The 23,857-nt window shown below is 35.6% G+C and overlaps 1 protein-coding gene, 1 long non-coding RNA gene and 2 pseudogenes across 9 annotated transcripts in view; all 4 read left to right on the top strand.

The window, feature by feature from the left end:
* Positions 1–42: 42 nt before the first annotated feature.
* LOC125775959 (small nucleolar RNA U3) lies at positions 43–170 on the top strand (annotated as a pseudogene).
* Positions 171–352: 182 nt separating this feature from the next.
* Positions 353–457, top strand: LOC125775987 (small nucleolar RNA U3; annotated as a pseudogene).
* A 545-nt stretch (positions 458–1,002) lies between these two features.
* Positions 1,003–23,857, top strand: part of LOC105223892 (acyl-coenzyme A diphosphatase NUDT19) — a 196,091-nt gene continuing 173,236 nt past the window's right edge. The window contains exon 1 of one of the 8 annotated variants that reach the window (XM_049445858.1): positions 1,003–2,295. Coding sequence is in view for 6 of the 8 variants with exons in the window: in XM_049445859.1 (XP_049301816.1) it covers positions 2,203–2,295 (93 nt within the window). In the remaining 2 variants the exon portion in view is untranslated. The remainder of the gene's footprint in view (positions 2,296–23,857) is intronic. The other 7 variants (XM_049445859.1, XM_049445861.1, XM_049445860.1 and 4 more) reach the window with 7 other exon arrangements.
* On the top strand, positions 2,374–22,128 carry LOC125775651 (uncharacterized). The gene is made up of 5 exons (XR_007421236.1): positions 2,374–6,673; positions 8,061–11,535; positions 12,922–18,849; positions 19,785–21,532; positions 21,634–22,128. It is a non-coding gene; the product is annotated as an uncharacterized LOC125775651 (long non-coding RNA).

The following is a 23,857-nucleotide window of genomic DNA, read 5'->3' on the forward strand; positions in this document are numbered from 1 at the left end:
TGTGTTTCGGTTGAAATACTCTGTGTTGGCCGTTAAAAAGTTAAGACTATACTTCACAGGATCATTTCTGTAGTGAGTCTTCATTTACTTTCTTTGCAAATCTTGTGGATGTGGATGATGTTTCTTCGAAAATCGCTCGCTTACAACGGATAAAACGACTTCTGAGTGGTGATTTAAATGAATAAATTCCAAGGTTATACACAAAAATAATGCAGTCAATAAGTACAGTACGCATATGTATGTTTGTATGCTTGCGCACTATTTTTCTTTCGTTTCTGTTTCATTTATGCGAATTCTCAACTATTTTGTGTGACTTTTGGTTGAAATACTTTGCTTTGGCCGTTAAAAAGTTAAGACTATACTTCACAGGATCATTTCTGTAGTCAGTCTTGTGGGTTGACAATTCACAAGTCGCAAGGAGGAACTTTCAATGAAATTGTTTAGTATTATGAAAAAGTTCAATCTCAACTTCAAGTTCAAAAAGTATCGCGAATTTTGGGTTGTTTTCAAAACTTATTTATTTATTCATGAATATCTATTTTGTCCCCTTCAAAGTAATCACCATGAGATATTATACACTTGTGCCAACGGTTTTTGCAATCTTCGAAGCACTTCAAAAAATAATTTTTTTTATATTCTTCAGCTCCTCCTTCGAAACCGACTTATCTCGTCAAGAGAGGCGTAACGTCGTCCTTTCATGGGCCTCTTCAGTTTAGGGAACAAGAAAAAGTCACAGGGGGCCAGCCAGATAACTAAGAAGAATAACTTCTTCCGCGCGTAGGGACTCCACGCACCTTTTTTTATAAGTGGTCTTGAACGATGCAACAAATCCCTTCATTTACATATTTTTTTGCGAGATTTCAATCTGGCCATCGCTCGTTTCCAGTTGTTAAACGTTAGAACCTACTGAAATCGATTAACTGTCAAAGTTCAGTAGGTTTTAACGTTTAGCAACATCTATTTATCTCTGCGCATACTTTGAGCTCTTGAAAATTTTATTTTATCACATTGCGAAATCATGGATAATATGATACGAGGCTCTTTGATTCGAGAGAGAGCTGTCAAAACTCGCATTTTTCATAACATTTGGCAATGATGCCACTGCTGAAAAAATATTAGATTGGGTATTTAATAAATTCTACAAAACACTAAATTAAACACTTTGAAAATGCATACATATATAAATGCTAAAATGCATTAATTAATTTACATAAACATTTATTTTGCAAAAATATGTTCGCACAGTTCAATGAAATTTCATTTCACAGTAATTTGGTCAAGTGATTATAATGGTTTACTTCTGGCATCCCGCCTTTTCTGAATTCAGCTGATCGAAATTCCCTAATCTCCTTCGCTGTCGAATAATCAGGGAACGCGTTTGAGAGAAAAATTAGAGCCAATGCGAGAGTCTCGTATCATATTATCCATGGCGAAATGCCGTCGGGTAGGTAGGTTCGAGCTGATGTAGCGCATGTTTTGAGCTCTTGAAATGTTTAATTTTTTTATGCGGAAAATAAAAAAAGGATAAAGACCCTTTTTTTTACAGAAGTATTTCGGGGAAAAATAATAAGTCATATTTTTGGACTACTATATAATAATTTTGGCATACAGTTTATATATCATTTAAAATAATAAATTTAATATGCAATGATATTTTAATTTACGCAATTTGCATAATTTTTCTGTAAATTAATAATATTAAACGAAATATTAATTTTTCGGAAAAAAGTTATTTTGAAAAAGTACTTTATTTTTATAATATAACACAACAACACATATTAAGACTCGCTATTCCATATTTCATATTACCGAAATGAAAATGCCGTCGGCACGTGTGCAAATGGGACATGACGCCTCTTCGAAATTTTCATAGAAATGAAAACTGCGCTGTCAAACTGGTGAAGTGACAGTATATCACATATTATAAGCAATAAGCAATATGGAGTCTCCGCAGGCAATAGGCACGGCAATACAGTTAGTATGACATAAATTTTATCCTGTCGAGATGCCCCGTTATAAGTTGGCTCAGTGTTAAAAGTCAGCTGGTATTTGTTTTCGGAAAGGAAAACAACTCAGTAAAATTAATTTATTTGGTTTTTATTACCGTCTCAAGTGTATACGCAATTCTTCTAAATTGCCTAACCGAATAAAGATTAATACAATCCAGTGTCGGAAATAATAACTTTTGGCTCAAAGTGAAATATGGAGTATAAGTGTGATAAATTTTCCTATAGACCTTCAGCTACAGTTATAATCGCAACTAAAAAGAAAGTCGATGCTAATGCTAATTTTGAGGTAATTTTTTAAATGCATAACGTTTGTTTCAATACATAAGTTTGATACATAACACTGGAGCAAAGGTTAAAGGTAAATATTGGGTTGGGTTTAGTATCGCGCCGGTTAATTTTGGCTCACTGTAACTAAAGGAGAGAACCAAATTGAAAATTTTAAACACGCATGTATACTTAAATTCTTGAACTTTATTTTAAAACATATTTTATAAAAATCGGTTCACAAATTTTTCCAAAAATTCACTTAAAAAAATGCTATTTTTTGCAAATTTCTCAATATATGCTAGTGTATTTTCATCTGTTGTGCATTGGGGTCGGCTTTAGTATACGATCCCACGATTTCAGGGTTAAAAGTGGTATGGTTAAATAGATCTGATGCTCCAGATTAAGAAAATAGGCAATATTACGATTTTTTTTTTGATTAAAAGTCTTTTTTGCGTTGACGGCCTTCAGCCGCGCTTCAAAAAAAAAATAACACTGGATGATCCAACACCGGCGTGTGTCAGGTTTTTTTTGAGTAAAAATCTTTTTTTGCGTTGGTGGCCTTTGGCCGCGCTTCAAAAAAATAACACTGGACGATCCAACACCGGGGTGTGACGGATTTTTTTTTTTTTGAGTAAAACTCGTGGCCGATCCAACATCGGGGTGTGTCGGATTTTTTTTTTGAGTAAAGCTCCTTTTTGCGTTGGCGGCCTTCGGCCGCACTTCAAAAAAATAACCCTGGCCGATTCCGATTACTTTGGCGGCGGGGTAAAAAAACCGAATTTCCGTATAAATGGGGTATGTAACGGATAGGGGGGCTTCTATAGAGGCGGAATATCCAAAAATCATGTGAAAATAGCTAATATTTTTAAAAATATTCACGTTTAAAAAATCAAAAATTCGCACTAAGAACACATGTTATTTCTCCATGTTTCACAGAATTTTTCACGTTTTTCTTTCACTATAATTAAATATACACTCTTAACATTGAAATCAGTTCGATTTTCACTTTCATTTCTTAATTTTTCAGCCAAATTTAGTAATTTAAAATCACATATAAAATTTATGGCTGAAAAGTTTAGAGTGTTTATATTTACGAGGAAAACCAGCGTTGCCACACCTTAAAAACCAAAAGTGAAGAATTTTTTAGCGTTTCACAGCGTTTTTATATCGATATTCGCAATATACGAGTCTGATCGTGAATTGGCAAAAATGAGAAATACATAATAGGAAAATTTATAATTAATTATTATTGCAGAAAGAAGAAGAATTTGGACACAGAAGAATTTTGAACACCGGGGCTCGAGCGCTCGAAAAATAATATCCCTGGTCGGTCCAAAACCCCGGTGTTCAAAATTCTTCTGTGTCCAAATTCTTCTTCTTTCTGCAATAATAATTAATTAAAAATTTTCCTATTATGTATTTCTCATTTTTGTCAATTCACGATCAGACTCGTATATTGAGAATATCGATATTTTTATTTCTTTTTATTTTTCCAATTATTATTATTTTTATAATATGTATTTCTCATTTTTACAAATTTTCTTTCTGACTCGAATATTGAGAATATCGATATTTTAATTTCTTTTTATTTTTCCAATTAATAACATAAAATTAAATAACGCGCCATACATATTCGTGAATCGGAATTAAAAACGAATTTTTTAAGACAATTCCCGTGAAAATTGGTGCACGTTTTCGGAAAAGCCGCTCTGCTGAACATTTACCGTATATAATATTGCTTATTTGCTTGATAAATTTATACAAGAAAATATCCATATGCATGAATAGAGGAATTTTGCGAAAAAAGAGGAATTTCACGAATTGCCTTATCATCACATGGCAGCGCTCCATTTCGTCGTAATTTTTGGTAAACAAATGAGGTTCAAACAAGCGTAAAATGTAATTTTTAAAATAAAGATTTTTTAGGTAAAAAACCTGTTAAATGTGTAAAATGTGGTTTTATTTAAAAGTTAATAGTGTAAATTAATTAATTTGAAGTGAAAAATGTGAAAAAAGTGCGTTTAATGTGGTGAAATAGCGTCTTGAAATGGTCCAATTTTGCGATTTTTCGGACTTTAAGGTCGAATATCTCGTAAACTAAGCGTTTGCGGACCCTATAACCCTATATATTTTTTAATCAGGAGGACTTCCTCTTTCCAACGGTACCTTCAGATCGCGGCGCCAAAGTAATCGGAATTGTGCCTAATTTTTGATCGGGCAGGCCACCAACGCCAAAAAGGAGTTTTACTCAAAAAAATACCTGACACACCCCGGTGTTGGATCGGCCAGGGGCAATATTACGATTTTTCCGGCGCTGCGATTTGATGGTACGGATGGATAGAGGAGGTCCTCAGCATTAAAAAATGTATACACATATACCGTCCTCAGACCAATAGTTTTCGAGATATTTCACTTTAAAGTTCAAAAATTTGTAAAAACAATGCTCGTTATTTCACTATGTTTACCCCACTTTTCACATATTTTTTAATTAATATATATTTAATTACACTGTACACATTCGTATTTATCAAAAATTTACACTAATTGTATATTTTTTAAGAAAATAAATATACTTTAAAAATTATTTTGCACATTCAAAGTTTCAAGTGATTTGCGTGTTTACATTTATGACAAATAGCAGTGTTGCCATACTTTGTGTCATGAAAATATAATCAAAAATGTGTATATTATATATTAAATAGAAAAAACGTATTATAGAATGGAAAGTTTTTCAGTTTTTCTCCCTTTTTGATTAAAATAGGTGTTCGATCGATGAGGGTTATTTTTTTGAAGCGCGGCCGAAAGCCGCCAGTGCAGAAAGTAGTTCGACACAAAAGAACTATGAATACCCCGGTGTTCGATCGATGAGGGTTATTTCTTTTGAAGCGCGGCCGAAGGCCGCCAGTGCAGAAAATAGTTCGACACAAAAGAACTATGAATACCCCGGTGTTCGATCGATGAGGGTTATTTTTTTGAAGCGCGGCCGAAGGCCGCCAGTGCAGAAAGTAGTTCGACACAAAAGAACTATGAATACCCCGGTTTTCGATCGATGAGGGTTATTTTTTTGAAGCGCGGCCGAAGGCCGCCAGTGCAGAAAGTAGTTCGACACAAAGGAATGTTATTTTTTATCTTTATTTATCAATTAACATAATATACAAAAACCGTTTGTATCATTTTCTTTATAAATGTTAAAAAGAAAAATTTTTCATAGTTTTTTTAAAACATAATATGTGGCAACACTGGTACTTGTAATGACATGTGAAGAAAAACAAAACAAAACAAAATAGGACTAAATTGCATGTAAAATTGTGGAACTTTAAAGTGAAATATCTCGGAAACTATGCGTCTGAGGACGGTATATGTGTATACATTTTTTAATCCTGAGGACCTCCTCTATCCATTCGTACCATCAAATCGCGGCGCCGGAAAAACCGTAATCGTGCCTATAAAATGCTTATTTTAAGCAAATAACTAAATAATTACTAAAAAATAAATATGTAGAAACAATGTAATGAAGTATAAGTGCACAAAAAGTGTATAATATGAAATAAATAGTTACTAGAAATCGAGAAATTGCAAGATAAAATTTGCAACTTTAAATGCAAATATCTCGAAAACTATAAGTTTGCGGCGGCAAAAATTATATATTTTCTTAATCTGGAGCATCAGCCCTATTCAACCATATCACTTTTAACCCTGAAATCGTGGGATCGTATACTAAAGTTTCCCCGTGCATTGTACCAAACCAATTATGGATACATTTTCACGCACATATATTACTTATGAATTATAAAAACCACTAGTAATGTTTTTAATTGCTTTTGATTGTTAATTTCTTTGTAAATCTTTAAATAAAATACACCTTTTTCTGCATTAAGTTCAATAATGCGAAAAACCAAAATGACTGCCTAATTTGAACTGTCAAATTGCCGAGAAAGCACGAACAAAAGGGAATAAATTAAACCCAGTTAGCAACAAATGTGTGAAGTGAACGCGAAAAGGTGTTCAGTGCTAAAATACTGTGGATGGCGTAGCCGGTGTTGGACCGGCCAGGGTTATTTTTTTAAAGCGCGGCCGGAGGACGCCCACGCAAAAAGAGTTCTATGCGAAAAAAAAATTGATACACCCCCGTGTTGGACCGATCAGGGTTTTTTTTTGAAGCGCGGCCGAATGCCGCCAACGCAGAAAGGAGTACTACACGAAAGTACATCAGTCACCCCGGGTTATTTTTTTAGGGCGCGGCAAAGCAATCGCTCTCATCACGAAAAAAGTGTCCAACGTGGCAAAAAATGAAAGATTTTCTCACCACCCAATATGAAATTGCGGAAAGGTTAGAAGAAAAAATAATCAAAACTAAGTACAAACACGACCAAAATGGAAGCTTAAATAGACCCCAAGTAAGAAGCAAAAACAAATCAAACAGAATTTTTAACAATACACAATCGTTCACATCCGAACAAAGAAAATATACGTCATGCGAACTATGCACAAGAGGGCATAAGCTTAAAAATTGCGAGAAGTAATTATATATTAACGAAAGGAACAACTTTGTCAGATCAAAAAGACTCTGTACAAACTGCTTGTCCAATGCACACAATCTTAAAAATTGCAAAAGCAAATTTAATTGCTTATATTGTCACAAAAGACACAACTCAATGCTTCATTACAGCAGATATCCTATCTCATCCCAAAGAAGCGCTTATACAAAAGGAAGATCCACGGGTTTAATTGCAAAAGCAAAACCTGAAACCCAAAATTCAGCAAATTGCCAAGAGACACCATGTTGCTCAAAGGCGCAAAAAGCTCAAACGCTGCACAGCCAAACACAAAGTGGACTAGTTACAGAACTAGTCACAACCATACCAACTCAAGTTGAGTACAATATAAATAAACACCTTAATTCACAATTAAGGAAATTTCAAACTATAGAAGATCAGTATTGTGAGGACTTTTCTAAAGCCACAACTACTCGATCATATAATGGTCGGTACGTCGTACGACAACCACTAGAGCCACAATTTTCGAATACCCCACATAATGGTAGAAAAAACAAAGTCAGATCCCCCCTGACAACTTCATATAAAAATAAAAAGTATATTCGTAACTTTTCGACCCCACAGGATGGCTTTCCCCAATAATGGTACAAAAACCTGCTTAAAAAATCTCAAACTATGTGGCGCGGTACTAAACGTCAAATTAGTGCATACGCACTTAAACATATAAAAAAAGTGTCTCAAAAAGTAAAAAAAAAAGACAAAATTGACACTTTTCATACAATATTGCCCCACAGAGGCTTAAATTTTCAAATAAATAAAATCTCAAAAGCAAGTTAAGGGATCACCATACTCCCAATGCAATACTGTGACGCACCTGGACTTAACAAAAGCAAAGGTAGCTTTTATCGCACCTACATTAGCGCTTCTTATAAGGGTAGTTGGTGAGAATCACATACCACTTAAAAAATTATAATTCTAATGAAGCCGTTCGCAATTACCGGCCACTCTCTCGCAAGATCCCTCTATTGTCACAGCCCTAACTCCAGAGCTAAAGAGTACCCATTCTGGCCATATCTGAGCCAGGCGTGGAGTTACTATCCTTCATTAGCCGAGAATAAATTAAATGCAAACAATTGCCGTTCATACAGAAAAGGCAACTAATAAACAATAGGTATACCAAACCGTTAAAATAAGAAATTCTAAAAAGCCGCATAAACAATTACTACCTCAAGCACCAATAATTATACAAAATACAATTTTTTATTAAAACTAAAATCGCTTCTTACAGCTAGTGTTCTGCGCCCTCGGCTAGTTCACCAACATTAAGCCGAATTACATGTTTTTTGTCTACATACAAAACTAGGCAAAATATTCGCCTAGGGGGCCCAGGATGTTTAAATGAGTTAAGCATCCTCCCCCTCTACTCGGTAAAAGTGGTGCATCTTAATAACACAGCTCAATTCACCACAGTTGATGACACTTCAATAGAATTCACCTCATCAGTACACCCACTAAACAAAAAGGAGGGACAACGGAATAGCAGACTACTTTCGTTACACACATTCAATTCGATCTTCACAAGCAACACATGCAATTCGTCACGTATACTGCGCACGTCTACTCTCCGCTTACAACCCCCGTCCCGCGCACTACAGCAAGCTTTTGGTCAACAGCGATCTGACGCGCTATCCACATACGCTCGTTTATGCTGGTTCCCCAAATAATTGAACATTTAATGTAAATAAAATAAACTGTGTAAAAATACATACATATAAAGACTCGTAATAAATTCTATTTTTTCATACTACTCAAGTAACCTGGTACTTTTATTTCAAATGTGCATGACATTGTATCCAATGGTTACAAACTTATTCAGCTGGGTTGCATTGGTTTCAGTTTGTATGGAAAAATGAGCAAAAACACTGATTTTTGGTCATTTTCAAAGGGCTCCCTACAGGTCTATATGTTGCTCTAGGGGGTCGAGGGAGGGCTTATTTAAAAGTTCGATCCTTCCTCTTTCCAATAAGAGGGCGTGAGGGGGGTAGCCCTCCCCTGTTTTTCTCCATAAACGACACTAAACCGGCGCAGTACTAAACATTTCGCTAAATATTTTTTTTATTTGATGTTTTAAACAATAATAAAGAAGCAGGAATAGCTAATGATGTGAAACTCTATTAATTTGTGGTTAAATAGGCTGATAGAGTTAGCGCTCCTGAATGACGGATAAAAAAAAGTTAGGTGTGAAAAAAGTAAAAAAAAATGTTCTGAAATCGGAGCGTCATCAGAAATATATCTAAAAAGTGGGTCAGGTGGCGGAATCTCGTTGAAGGTGTTGATAGCTTGAATGTAAATGGCGGTCAGTGCCTGTCGAAAGTTAGTTGCGTAGTTAAGGAAAGACCTCTAAGGAAAAACCTCTTGATGTTCCTAGGAGGCGATTCCGCTCCAAGCAGTTGGCTGCAAAGGTGATTTCTAGGAAAATGTCCCAGTGGGAACTGCTTTTAGAGGAGTCCATTATGCTCCTTTACCTGAAGCATAACCGTCTCACTATGTATGTGTTCGATGGGGGACATCAAGAGGCATCCTGTCGTTGTCCGGAGTCCAATGTTCTGGCAGGTCTGAAGTCAGAGTGGAATTGTTTTCTGTCATTCGGTCCCTCGGCAATATTACGAGTCTTGCGGCGCTGCGATTTGATGGTACGGATGGATAGAGGAGGTCCTCAGCATTAAAAAATGTATACACATATACCGTCCTCAGACCAATAGTTTTCGAGATATTTCACTTTAAAGTTCAAAAATTTGTAAAAACAATGCTCGTTATTTCACTATGTTTACCCCACTTTTCACATATTTTTTAATTAATATATATTTAATTACACTGTACACATTCGTATTTATCAAAAATTTACACTAATTGTATATTTTTTAAGAAAATAAATATACTTTAAAAATTATTTTGCACATTCAAAGTTTCAAGTGATTTGCGTGTTTACATTTATGACAAATAGCAGTGTTGCCATACTTTGTGTCATGAAAATATAATCAAAAATGTGTATATTATATATTAAATAGAAAAAACGTATTATAGAATGGAAAGTTTTTCAGTTTTTCTCCCTTTTTGATTAAAATAGGTGTTCGATCGATGAGGGTTATTTTTTTGAAGCGCGGCCGAAAGCCGCCAGTGCAGAAAGTAGTTCGACACAAAAGAACTATGAATACCCCGGTGTTCGATCGATGAGGGTTATTTCTTTTGAAGCGCGGCCGAAGGCCGCCAGTGCAGAAAATAGTTCGACACAAAAGAACTATGAATACCCCGGTGTTCGATCGATGAGGGTTATTTTTTTGAAGCGCGGCCGAAGGCCGCCAGTGCAGAAAGTAGTTCGACACAAAAGAACTATGAATACCCCGGTTTTCGATCGATGAGGGTTATTTTTTTGAAGCGCGGCCGAAGGCCGCCAGTGCAGAAAGTAGTTCGACACAAAGGAATGTTATTTTTTATCTTTATTTATCAATTAACATAATATACAAAAACCGTTTGTATCATTTTCTTTATAAATGTTAAAAAGAAAAATTTTTCATAGTTTTTTTAAAACATAATATGTGGCAACACTGGTACTTGTAATGACATGTGAAGAAAAACAAAACAAAACAAAATAGGACTAAATTGCATGTAAAATTGTGGAACTTTAAAGTGAAATATCTCGGAAACTATGCGTCTGAGGACGGTATATGTGTATACATTTTTTAATCCTGAGGACCTCCTCTATCCATTCGTACCATCAAATCGCGGCGCCGGAAAAACCGTAATCGTGCCTATAAAATGCTTATTTTAAGCAAATAACTAAATAATTACTAAAAAATAAATATGTAGAAACAATGTAATGAAGTATAAGTGCACAAAAAGTGTATAATATGAAATAAATAGTTACTAGAAATCGAGAAATTGCAAGATAAAATTTGCAACTTTAAATGCAAATATCTCGAAAACTATAAGTTTGCGGCGGCAAAAATTATATATTTTCTTAATCTGGAGCATCAGCCCTATTCAACCATATCACTTTTAACCCTGAAATCGTGGGATCGTATACTAAAGTTTCCCCGTGCATTGTACCAAACCAATTATGGATACATTTTCACGCACATATATTACTTATGAATTATAAAAACCACTAGTAATGTTTTTAATTGCTTTTGATTGTTAATTTCTTTGTAAATCTTTAAATAAAATACACCTTTTTCTGCATTAAGTTCAATAATGCGAAAAACCAAAATGACTGCCTAATTTGAACTGTCAAATTGCCGAGAAAGCACGAACAAAAGGGAATAAATTAAACCCAGTTAGCAACAAATGTGTGAAGTGAACGCGAAAAGGTGTTCAGTGCTAAAATACTGTGGATGGCGTAGCCGGTGTTGGACCGGCCAGGGTTATTTTTTTAAAGCGCGGCCGGAGGACGCCCACGCAAAAAGAGTTCTATGCGAAAAAAAAATTGATACACCCCCGTGTTGGACCGATCAGGGTTTTTTTTTGAAGCGCGGCCGAATGCCGCCAACGCAGAAAGGAGTACTACACGAAAGTACATCAGTCACCCCGGGTTATTTTTTTAGGGCGCGGCAAAGCAATCGCTCTCATCACGAAAAAAGTGTCCAACGTGGCAAAAAATGAAAGATTTTCTCACCACCCAATATGAAATTGCGGAAAGGTTAGAAGAAAAAATAATCAAAACTAAGTACAAACACGACCAAAATGGAAGCTTAAATAGACCCCAAGTAAGAAGCAAAAACAAATCAAACAGAATTTTTAACAATACACAATCGTTCACATCCGAACAAAGAAAATATACGTCATGCGAACTATGCACAAGAGGGCATAAGCTTAAAAATTGCGAGAAGTAATTATATATTAACGAAAGGAACAACTTTGTCAGATCAAAAAGACTCTGTACAAACTGCTTGTCCAATGCACACAATCTTAAAAATTGCAAAAGCAAATTTAATTGCTTATATTGTCACAAAAGACACAACTCAATGCTTCATTACAGCAGATATCCTATCTCATCCCAAAGAAGCGCTTATACAAAAGGAAGATCCACGGGTTTAATTGCAAAAGCAAAACCTGAAACCCAAAATTCAGCAAATTGCCAAGAGACACCATGTTGCTCAAAGGCGCAAAAAGCTCAAACGCTGCACAGCCAAACACAAAGTGGACTAGTTACAGAACTAGTCACAACCATACCAACTCAAGTTGAGTACAATATAAATAAACACCTTAATTCACAATTAAGGAAATTTCAAACTATAGAAGATCAGTATTGTGAGGACTTTTCTAAAGCCACAACTACTCGATCATATAATGGTCGGTACGTCGTACGACAACCACTAGAGCCACAATTTTCGAATACCCCACATAATGGTAGAAAAAACAAAGTCAGATCCCCCTGACAACTTCATATAAAAATAAAAAGTATATTCGTAACTTTTCGACCCCACAGGATGGCTTTCCCCAATAATGGTACAAAAACCTGCTTAAAAAATCTCAAACTATGTGGCGCGGTACTAAACGTCAAATTAGTGCATACGCACTTAAACATATAAAAAAAGTGTCTCAAAAAGTAAAAAAAAAAGACAAAATTGACACTTTTCATACAATATTGCCCCACAGAGGCTTAAATTTTCAAATAAATAAAATCTCAAAAGCAAGTTAAGGGATCACCATACTCCCAATGCAATACTGTGACGCACCTGGACTTAACAAAAGCAAAGGTAGCTTTTATCGCACCTACATTAGCGCTTCTTATAAGGGTAGTTGGTGAGAATCACATACCACTTAAAAAATTATAATTCTAATGAAGCCGTTCGCAATTACCGGCCACTCTCTCGCAAGATCCCTCTATTGTCACAGCCCTAACTCCAGAGCTAAAGAGTACCCATTCTGGCCATATCTGAGCCAGGCGTGGAGTTACTATCCTTCATTAGCCGAGAATAAATTAAATGCAAACAATTGCCGTTCATACAGAAAAGGCAACTAATAAACAATAGGTATACCAAACCGTTAAAATAAGAAATTCTAAAAAGCCGCATAAACAATTACTACCTCAAGCACCAATAATTATACAAAATACAATTTTTTATTAAAACTAAAATCGCTTCTTACAGCTAGTGTTCTGCGCCCTCGGCTAGTTCACCAACATTAAGCCGAATTACATGTTTTTTGTCTACATACAAAACTAGGCAAAATATTCGCCTAGGGGGCCCAGGATGTTTAAATGAGTTAAGCATCCTCCCCCTCTACTCGGTAAAAGTGGTGCATCTTAATAACACAGCTCAATTCACCACAGTTGATGACACTTCAATAGAATTCACCTCATCAGTACACCCACTAAACAAAAAGGAGGGACAACGGAATAGCAGACTACTTTCGTTACACACATTCAATTCGATCTTCACAAGCAACACATGCAATTCGTCACGTATACTGCGCACGTCTACTCTCCGCTTACAACCCCCGTCCCGCGCACTACAGCAAGCTTTTGGTCAACAGCGATCTGACGCGCTATCCACATACGCTCGTTTATGCTGGTTCCCCAAATAATTGAACATTTAATGTAAATAAAATAAACTGTGTAAAAATACATACATATAAAGACTCGTAATAAATTCTATTTTTTCATACTACTCAAGTAACCTGGTACTTTTATTTCAAATGTGCATGACATTGTATCCAATGGTTACAAACTTATTCAGCTGGGTTGCATTGGTTTCAGTTTGTATGGAAAAATGAGCAAAAACACTGATTTTTGGTCATTTTCAAAGGGCTCCCTACAGGTCTATATGGGGCTCTAGGGGGTCGAGGGAGGGCTTATTTAAAAGTTCGATCCTTCCTCTTTCCAATAAGAGGGCGTGAGGGGGGTAGCCCTCCCCTGTTTTTCTCCATAAACGACACTAAACCGGCGCAGTACTAAACATTTCGCTAAATATTTTTTTTATTTGATGTTTTAAACAATAATAAAGAAGCAGGAATAGCTAATGATGTGAAACTCTATTAATTTGTGGTTAAATAGGCTGATAGAGTTAGCGCTCCTGAATGACGGATAAAAAAAAGTTAGGTGTGAAAAAAGTAAAAAAAAATGTTCTGAAATCGGAGCGTCATCAGAAATATATCTAAAAAGTGGGTCAGGTGGCGGAATCTCGTTGAAGGTGTTGATAGCTTGAATGTAAATGGCGGTCAGTGCCTGTCGAAAGTTAGTTGCGTAGTTAAGGAAAGACCTCTAAGGAAAAACCTCTTGATGTTCCTAGGAGGCGATTCCGCTCCAAGCAGTTGGCTGCAAAGGTGATTTCTACGAAAATGTCCCAGTGGGAACTGCTTTTAGAGGAGTCCATTATGCTCCTTTACCTGAAGCATAACCGTCTCACTATGTATGTGTTCGATGGGGGACATCAAGAGGCATCCTGTCGTTGTCCGGAGTCCAATGTTCTGGCAGGTCTGAAGTCAGAGTGGAATTGTTTTCTGTCATTCGGTCCCTCGGCAATATTACGAGTCTTGCGGCGCCGCGATTTGATGGTACCGATGGATAGAGGAGGTCCTCAGGATTAAAAAAATGTGTTGACATATACCGTCCTCAGACTTATAGTTTTCGAGATATTTCACTTTAAAGTTCAAATATTTGTTAAAACAATGCTCGTTATTTCACTATGTTTAACCCACTTTTCACACATTTTTTAATTAATATATATTTAAATACACTGTAGACATTCGTATATATCAAAAATGTATACTAATTGTATATTTTTTAAGAAAATAAATATACTTTAAAAACAATTTTGCACACAAAGGAACTATGAATATCCCGGTGTTCGATCGATGAGGGTTATTTTTTTTGAAGCGCGGCCGAAGGCCGCCAGTGCAGAAAGTAGTTCGACACAAAGGAACTATGAATACCCCGGTGTTCGATCGATGAGGGTTATTTTTTTTGAAACGCGGCCGAAGGCCGCCAGTGCAGAAAGTAGTTCGACACAAAGGAACTATGAATACCCCGGTGTTCGATCGATGAGGGTTATTTTTTTTGAAACGCGGCCGAAGGCCGCCAGTGCAGAATATAGTTCGACACAAAGGAACTATGAATACCCCGGTGTTCAATCGATGAGGGTTATTTTTTTTTAAGCGCGGCCGAAGGCCGCCAGTGCAGAATATAGTTCGACACAAAGGAACTATGAATACCCCGGTGTTCGATCGATGAGGGTTATTTTTTCTGAAACGCGGCCGAAGGCCGCCAGTGCAGAAAGTAGTTCGACACAAAGGAACTATGAATACCCCGGTGTTCGATCGATGAGGGTTATTTTTTTTGAAACGCGGCCGAAGGCCGCCAGTGCAGAAAGTAGTTCGACACAAAGGAATATTATTTTTTATCTTTATTTATCAATTAACATAATATACAAAAACCATTTGTACCATTTTCTTTATATATGTATGTTAAACAGAAACATTTTTAATAGTTTTTTTAAAAGACAATATGTGGCAACACTGGTATTTGTCATGACATGTAAAGAAAAACAAAACAAAACTAAATAAGAGTGAATTGCATGTAAAATTGTGGAACTTTGAAGTGAAATATCTCGAAAACTATGCTTCTGAGGACGGTATATGTATATAACGGGTGATTTTTTTGAGGTTAGGATTTTCATGCATTAGTATTTGACAGATCACGTGGGATTTCAGACATGGTGTCAAAGAGAAAGATGCTCAGTATGCTTTGACATTTCATCATGAATAGACTTACTAACGAGCAACGCTTGCAAATCATTGAATTTTATTACCAAAATCAGTGTTCGGTTTTTTTTTTTTTTTTCGGACAAATTTTGTTCAGCGATGAGGCTCATTTCTGGTTGAATGGCTACGTAAATAAGCAAAATTGCCGCATTTGGGGTGAAGAGCAACCAGAAGCCGTTCAAGAACTGCCCATGCCTCCCGAAAAATGCACTGTTTGGTGTGGTTTGTACGCTGGTGGAATCATTGGACCGTATTTTTTCAAAGATGCTGTTGGACGCAACGTTACGGTGAATGGCGATCGCTATCGTTCGATGCTAACAAACTTTTTGTTGCCAAAAATGGAAGAACTGAACTTGGTTGACATGTGGTTTCAACAAGATGGCGCTACATGCCACACAGCTCGCGATTCTATGGCCATTTTGAGGGAAAACTTCGGACAACAATTCATCTCAAGAAATGGACCCGTAAGTTGGCCACCAAGATCATGCGATTTAACGCCTTTAGACTATTTTTTGTGGGGCTACGTCAAGTCTAAAGTCTACAGAAATAAGCCAGCAACTATTCCAGCTTTGGAAGACAACATTTCCGAAGAAATTCGGGCTATTCCGGCCGAAATGCTCGAAAAAGTTGCCCAAAATTGGACTTTCCGAATGGACCACCTAAGACGCAGCCGCGGTCAACATTTAAATGAAATTATCTTCAAAAAGTAAATGTCATGAACCAATCTAACGTTTCAAATAAAGAACCGATGAGATTTTGCAAATTTTATGCGTTTTTTTTTTTTAAAAAGTTATCAAGCTCTTAAAAAATCACCCTTTATATTTTTTAATCCTGAGGACCTCCTCTATCCATCGGTATCCATCAAATCGCGGCGCCGCAAGAATGGTAATCGTGCCGGTCCCTCGATATCCTGTTACGATTTTCATGCAAATGCGACAATTTTTCACAATAACATGTATAGCTTTTATATACAAACATTTTTAAATATATGTTAATTCAGCTCGTTTCTATTCGTTTACTAATATTATTGGTATAGTTCATATAGAATCCATGTTTTCTCGCACAATAGTTCTGCAGCATTTTAAATGGAATTGTATATTGCGACAGTATCATTGAAATACGTTACATCAAGAGAATCTGAAGCATCCATTCCGTTGGAGAGACGAAGTCCTGATTAAAAAATATCGAAAGGTTATAGGTACTGCAAACGCTTAGTTTACGAGCTATTTCACTGCATTTAACACACTTTAGCAGATTTTTCACTTCAAATTCAGGGAAAACTTTAGAATACCGTTCCAGGCTTTCGGAAATGAAATGGGTATGGTGGGATAGAGGAGGTTCCTCAGATAAAGAGTATAAATTATAGCCGCAGAAAACCAATAGTTTTCGAGATATTAAAGTTGAAAATTACCGCTATATGAATTACGAATTTTTTGGAATTAAAATTAATTTTACACTTATATTTTTAATTTTTATGTTCACTAACACTTCATTAAAACGTTTGTTCACATTTTTTTTACATTATATTCGTATAAGCGCAAAACTAGTTTTATATCAATATTAAACCTATTGTCCAAATCTATTTATTTGATAACAACTAAAGGGTTGCAATCTGTCAAATAATCAATGCTTCAAAAAATAGCACTGGTCGGTTCAACACTCCTTGTCAAGTTTTTTCGCTTTAAATTTCTTTTTTTAATCTTCTATTGTATTTTTGTTAGTTTGTTCAAATATCTTAGAATGGTAACACTAATTATATGACAGTTGGTGGGGTTTTCGGGTCGGCTTTAGTATACCGCCCCAGGATTTCGGGAATAAAATGGGTATGGTCGGATAGAGGAAGGTCTCCAGATCACGAATATATGGTTATAGCCGCAGGAAGCTTATAGTTTCCGAGTTATTCGCGTTTAAAGTTGAAAATTTGCAATATTTTATTTACATATTTTCGATATATAAAATTAATTTTGCACTTATATTTTTCAATTTTATATACACTAACACATCACTTATTCATTTGTATCATATGTAAAAATAAATTTGTAAATTTGTCAAATAATCAGTGTACCATACTAAAATATTTTACAAACTAAAACAAAAAAATATAAGGAAATATTATACCCTAAATACAGGAAACATAATCGTTGATAAACAATAAAAAATATATAAAAAATTTAAGCGGCCTGAATGCCGCCAATGTAAAAATAAGTTCTACGGGAGAAACAGAAAACGTATACACCCGGTGTTGGATAGACAAGGGTAATTTTTTTGAAGCAATGCCGAAGGCCGCCGACGCAAAAAGGAATTCTACGCGAAAATAATTTGATACACCCCGGTGTTGGACCGACCAGAGTTATTTTTTTTTTGAAGCGCGACCGAAGGCCGCCCACGCAAAAAGGAGTTCTACGCGAAGAAGTAGCAATGTCATAGACGGTATGTTAGTTAGGTTAGGTTAGTATGGTAACACTGATTATTTGACAATTTGTAATTTATTTGTTATTCTAAAATAATAATAATTCAACAATAATTTAAATGTATATTAAAAGCTATTTTTGCACTATATTATATAAAATAAATGTGTGCAACTGAACAAGTGATGTGTAAGTGTATATAAAATTTAAAAATAAAAGTGCAAAATTATTTTTATATATCAAAAATATGTAAATAAAATTTGCAAATTTTCAACTTTTAAAGCGAATAACTCGGAAACTATAAGCTTCCTGCGGCTATAACCATATACATATATCCTTGATCCGGATAATCTCCTCTATCCGACCATATCCTTTTTATTCTTGATATCCTGGGACGGTATACTAAACTCTTCCCTGTTTTTCTTGTAGCGCTGCCGTGTATATTTCTAAGCAGGAACAGCGAAAAACGTAGAATCGTGGCCCGTGTCAGCTGACACGACCTATCTTATGGGCGCGCAATGTAAGTGAACAGCGAAAAACGCTACTCCTTTCTCTCTTTACCGTAAGATGCCGTGAGAATCTACGGCATTTGGATTTTTGCCGTAGAAACGTGTCAGCTGATCGCTCTCTCACAACGCAGGGTTGCCAATCCCGATATACTGTAGTAATTATAAAAGTTCTTCAATATGTTTGAAATTTTCTTAATATAACTCAAAATCAGAGTCGGAAGCTATTATATATACATAGATATGTACAAAACTCTATATGCGTATAGAGCAATGGCAACATTGTTCAAATGAAAACAAAAAAGATGGCTGATTTCTGCTTTTTACCACGGGCTCAACTTTTAACACATTTTGCTGGAAAAGGAAGGAAGGGAGTAGAGTTTTTCACTGTTCCAGCTAAAGGGTGATTTTTTAAGAGCTTGATAACTTTTTTAAAAAAAAAAACGCATAAAATTTGCAAAATCTCATCGGTTCTTTATTTGAAACGTTAGATTGGTTCATGACATTTACTTTTTGAAGATAATTTCATTTAAATGTTGACCGCGGCTGCGTCTTAGGTGGTCCATTCGGAAAGTCCAATTTTGGGCAACTTTTTCGAGCATTTCGGCCGGAATAGCCCGAATTTCTTCGGAAATGTTGTCTTCCAAAGCTGGAATAGTTGCTGGCTTATTTCTGTAGACTTTAGACTTGACGTAGCCCCACAAAAAATAGTCTAAAGGCGTTAAATCGCATGATCTTGGTGGCCAACTTACGGGTCCATTTCTTGAGATGAATTGTTGTCCGAAGTTTTCCCTCAAAATGGCCATAGAATCGCGAGCTGTGTGGCATGTAGCGCCATCTTGTTGAAACCACATGTCAACCAAGTTCAGTTCTTCCATTTTTGGCAACAAAAAGTTTGTTAGCATCGAACGATAGCGATCGCCATTCACCGTAACGTTGCGTCCAACAGCATCTTTGAAAAAATACGGTCCAATGATTCCACCAGCGTACAAACCACACCAAACAGTGCATTTTTCGGGATGCATGGGCAGTTCTTGAACGGCTTCTGGTTGCTCTTCACCCCAAATGCGGCAATTTTGCTTATTTACGTAGCCATTCAACCAGAAATGAGCCTCATCGCTGAACAAAATTTGTCGATAAACACATTTCGAACCGAACACTGATTTTGGTAATAAAATTCAATGATTTGCAAGCGTTGCTCGTTAGTAAGTCTATTCATGATGAAATGTCAAAGCATACTGAGCATCTTTCTCTTTGACACCATGTCTGAAATCCCACGTGATCTGTCAAATACTAATGCATGAAAATCCTAACCTCAAAAAAATCACCCGTTATAAGCACTCTGTGCACTGTTGGGATTTTCACGACTTTCTTGTAATATTTTACGCTCTTCACTTACTGTCAGTAACTTTGGTCGTTCAAACAGTTTTAATGCGCACAAAACCATGATCACAATCAAAATGAATGCAACTAAAATTAAATTAAATCCTAATATGCAGCCGTAATATTATTGAAAAATAGAAAAACAAACAAAATTGGCACCAACCAGCAGAATTAAAACCGAAAACAAAATACTTTTGTGAGCCAAAGTTCCGCCGAAATGCACATGTTTTGTTTGATCTGCATAACGGGACAATATTTATTTTCATTGTTTACTGTTTTTTTTTTTTAAGAAAAATTGGATAAATAAACTTACACATTTAAATAAAAGAAATCGCCTACTTTAACCACTGAAAATTTCAATAAAAAGAATGATAAGGGTTATGCAAAACAATTCTGTGAACCACTGTATCTACTAACAGTTAAGTTGCATACTAACAATTATATAGAGTTATGCCAGTTTTGTATAGATTGAAGTTTAAGGTGAGTAGGGGTGTGGGTGGATAGAAGCAGTTCTCCAGGGAAACTTATAGTTCTTGAAATTTTTACATTAAAACTTAAAAAAGTCAACTATGTAAAGTATATAATTTTTCAATGTATGAAAAATTTTATATCACTATATTGTCCAGTTTTATATCCACCAAGACAAAATTAATTTTTTTCTGCATTATTAAGTAGTATCACAAATACATTATTTAGCGAGCCGATATCGGCGGGTCCGACAAATGAGTAGCTTCTTGAAGAGAAAGGATGTGTACAAAATTTCAGATCGAGAGCTCAAAAAATGAGGAACCACAGTGCGCTAATTTTGGTTAGCCGCGCTCTTAAAATAGTAAGTAGCTTTCACGCCATAGTTTTAATACAGTGCGCGAATTTTCGCTAACCGAGCTCTAAAATTATAGAGAAAATAACTGTGCACGCAACAGTTTTAATATTTTTGTGAACAATAGTTGCTTGGTAATATAGTACGTAGAAAGTTAGCATGCATTCAAAAACAAGAGCATAGCGGTACTAAAATATAAAAATGTGAATATTGTCTGGCAACTGGTGCGAACTTTAGTTAGCCGCAGTCTTATTTTCATTGTTTTTGCGGTAAGTTCTCCGCTTTTTTATAGTTTTTTGTGAAGTTTTGTTAACATTTACGTTTATTCAATTTGATTATATTCAGTGGACAACAGTGTGATTGAAATGGCTAGTAAAAAGCTTTTAAATGATGTGGAAAAGGGCCAAATTGAAAATTTGAAGGAAATGGTCTTTCTAACAGAGCAATCAGCTGGCAAATTAAAAGACCAGAGAAAGTCGTGAGAAATTTGAGATTATCCAATAAAAAATTAAGAAAAGATACCACAATAACTCGCCGGCAAGTTAATATTATTTGAGAAGAAGCTACAAAAAAATCGGTTGAGTGCCTCTAAAATAGTAGCAAAATTAATCTCAGAATTGGAAAAAGAATAGTTCACAAGATTTTAGCTGCAGACAGAAACATAATAAAGTGGAAAAGGGAATTAAAAAAAACACAACTTACGCATGTCCATAAAGTAGTCAGACTTAAATTTGCAAAGGAGATATGAGTTGGACCGATTGCTGGCACGATGTGATTTTTTCTGATGAAAAAAAACTCTGATGCGTTCAGTTATTACTGGCATGATTTGCACTAAAACAATCCCTCTAGAATGAGACGTAATTTCGCGGGTGGATTTGTGATGGTATGTGGTGGGTTTTTCTACCATGGAAAGCTCAAACTATGTTTTATTGCGACGAAAATGGGTACTTAGAGAATAACGTCTAAATTACGTTTATCTTTCAGCAGGACAATGCCAGCATCCAGGTTTCCAAGAAGGCAAAAGATTTTTTTGCTTCGCGCTCTATACCGTTGCTAGGATGGCCAGCCAAAAGTGCAGATTAAAACCCCATTGAAAATGTTTGGGGCATACTACGTACACCCCGCGCAGGAGCTAAAAACCGTAATTTTGGACAAAGGTATACTGCAAAAGTTAATTGACTCGATCCCAGCCAGAATTTTCCAAATAATTATTAAGAAAATGGGATGCAACTTCATATTAGAAGCGCAAAATTTGCTAAATTTTTATAATGCGGCTAAGTAAAGTTCGCATATAGTTAAGTTGTATTTTCAATATTTTAACTTTTTGTTTCTGTAATACATTTGAAATGTAAAATATTAAACCACCAAAAAGCATGTCCGACTAACCAAAAAAAACAACAGTTGTTAGGTAATATACCATGCACAGAGCAGTTAGCATGTCTACAAAAATAAAAGCACAGCGGTACTAAAATAACAAAATGTGAATACTGTCTGATAACTGATACAAACTTTGTTTCATTATTTTCTCTTAACTCTTTCAGTCGTGGTGGTTAGTGTCAATAACCACCTCTTTCCGATTTTTTATATTAAAATCCATGCCATCTACCGACAATCGCGTGAATTATCATGAATGTTTGTACCTTTTTTGACAAGGTGCGACCTGTTAGCGGCAAATTCGATGAATGACAGTTCATTTGTTTTCATTTGAAAATTGCGCTAACGTACATTTTTTCTTGTGTTTGATAAAAAATATTTGTAAAGCGGGTAAGTAATGTTTTTCTTAAATATTTTGTATTCAACTTATTCTCCTATATCTATTTCATATGTATGTATGTATGTGTATGAAACTATCATTAATTTTGTATTTTCAATGTGTATTAACGACGAAGATATAGTGGTTAGTAAACTAACCACCGTGACTGTTGCAGGTTTATAGGTTTAATCTAGATATGAGTTAGGCACGTAAGTATTCGTGTATTTTTATATTTATTTCATTATGTCGCGTAAGCTAAATAATAGACAAATCGAAGAATACTTGTTTGAAGATATTCCTTCAGATAGCGAGACTATTTGTAGCGATGAGGATACAGAAGATCAGCCAAATCCGCTGGTGTTAGGCGATTCGATTGGAGAAATTCAAATGACTGATTATGACAACTTTGATTCCGATGATGACATCCCTCTGTCTAACTTAGTACTTCGGAATCCTGAATCTACAGATTCTAACACTATAAACTCAAACAGACCGGCTACAATGGCTCCAAAATGGAAGAAGAATTATAGAATGGACATACCTAGTGAATTTACTGAAAGTGTGGGAATAACCGATCAAATTCTTAGCATGGAGAATGTGCAACCTCTTCTACTATTTCGCCTTATTTGGACAGAGCATTTACAAGATGTTTTATGCTTTCAAACTAATCTTTACGCTACTCAATCAGGAAAGCTTTATACACCCACCACTACAGAAGAGCTTGATGTTTTTATTGCTTTGAACTTGGTAATGGGTGTAAAGAAATTGCCGAGCTACAGAGCTACTGGTCATCAGCACCTGATTTGCATGACGGCTATGTATCGAGGTTCATGAGCTTCAATAGATTCAGTTGGCTTTTGAATTACTTACATGTAAATGACAATAGTCTAATACCCAATAGAAATTGCCAAGATTTTGACGAACTTTATAAAATTAGAACACTACTGGACATCATGCGAACTAATTTAAAAAAAAACTACAAAGTCAGGAACTATCTAAAACAATACATGTCGAAAAAACCTTCTAAACGAGGGTACAAGGTTTGGATGATGTGTGCATAGTCAGGTTATTGCCTAGATTTTGATGTTGAAACTGACTTAGGTGGTAAAGTTGTAAGAAATTTTTGCGAAAATTTGAAACACAAAAATCATAAAGTCTATTTTGACAATTATTTCAACAGTTACCCTTTGCAATTTAAATTACGAGAAGATAATATTTTCGCCTGTGGAACTGTGAACTCAAATAGAAAGTTCCTACCAACGCTAAAAGAAGACAAGCATTTACAAAAAGGAGAACATGATTACCGGATGAGTGACACAAAAATATCTTTTTTGAAATGGAAAGATAAGAGATCAGTTTTCATGTTATCAAATTATCATGACCCTAAGGATGTCGGAAAAGTTACCCGCCGAGAGCGTGATGGTACCAGTATTGAAGTATCATGTCCGGAATCAG

The sequence above is a fragment of the Bactrocera dorsalis genome, chromosome 1, assembly GCF_023373825.1.
Source record: "Bactrocera dorsalis isolate Fly_Bdor chromosome 1, ASM2337382v1, whole genome shotgun sequence".
In the NCBI taxonomy this organism is placed as follows: domain Eukaryota; kingdom Metazoa; phylum Arthropoda; class Insecta; order Diptera; family Tephritidae; genus Bactrocera; species Bactrocera dorsalis.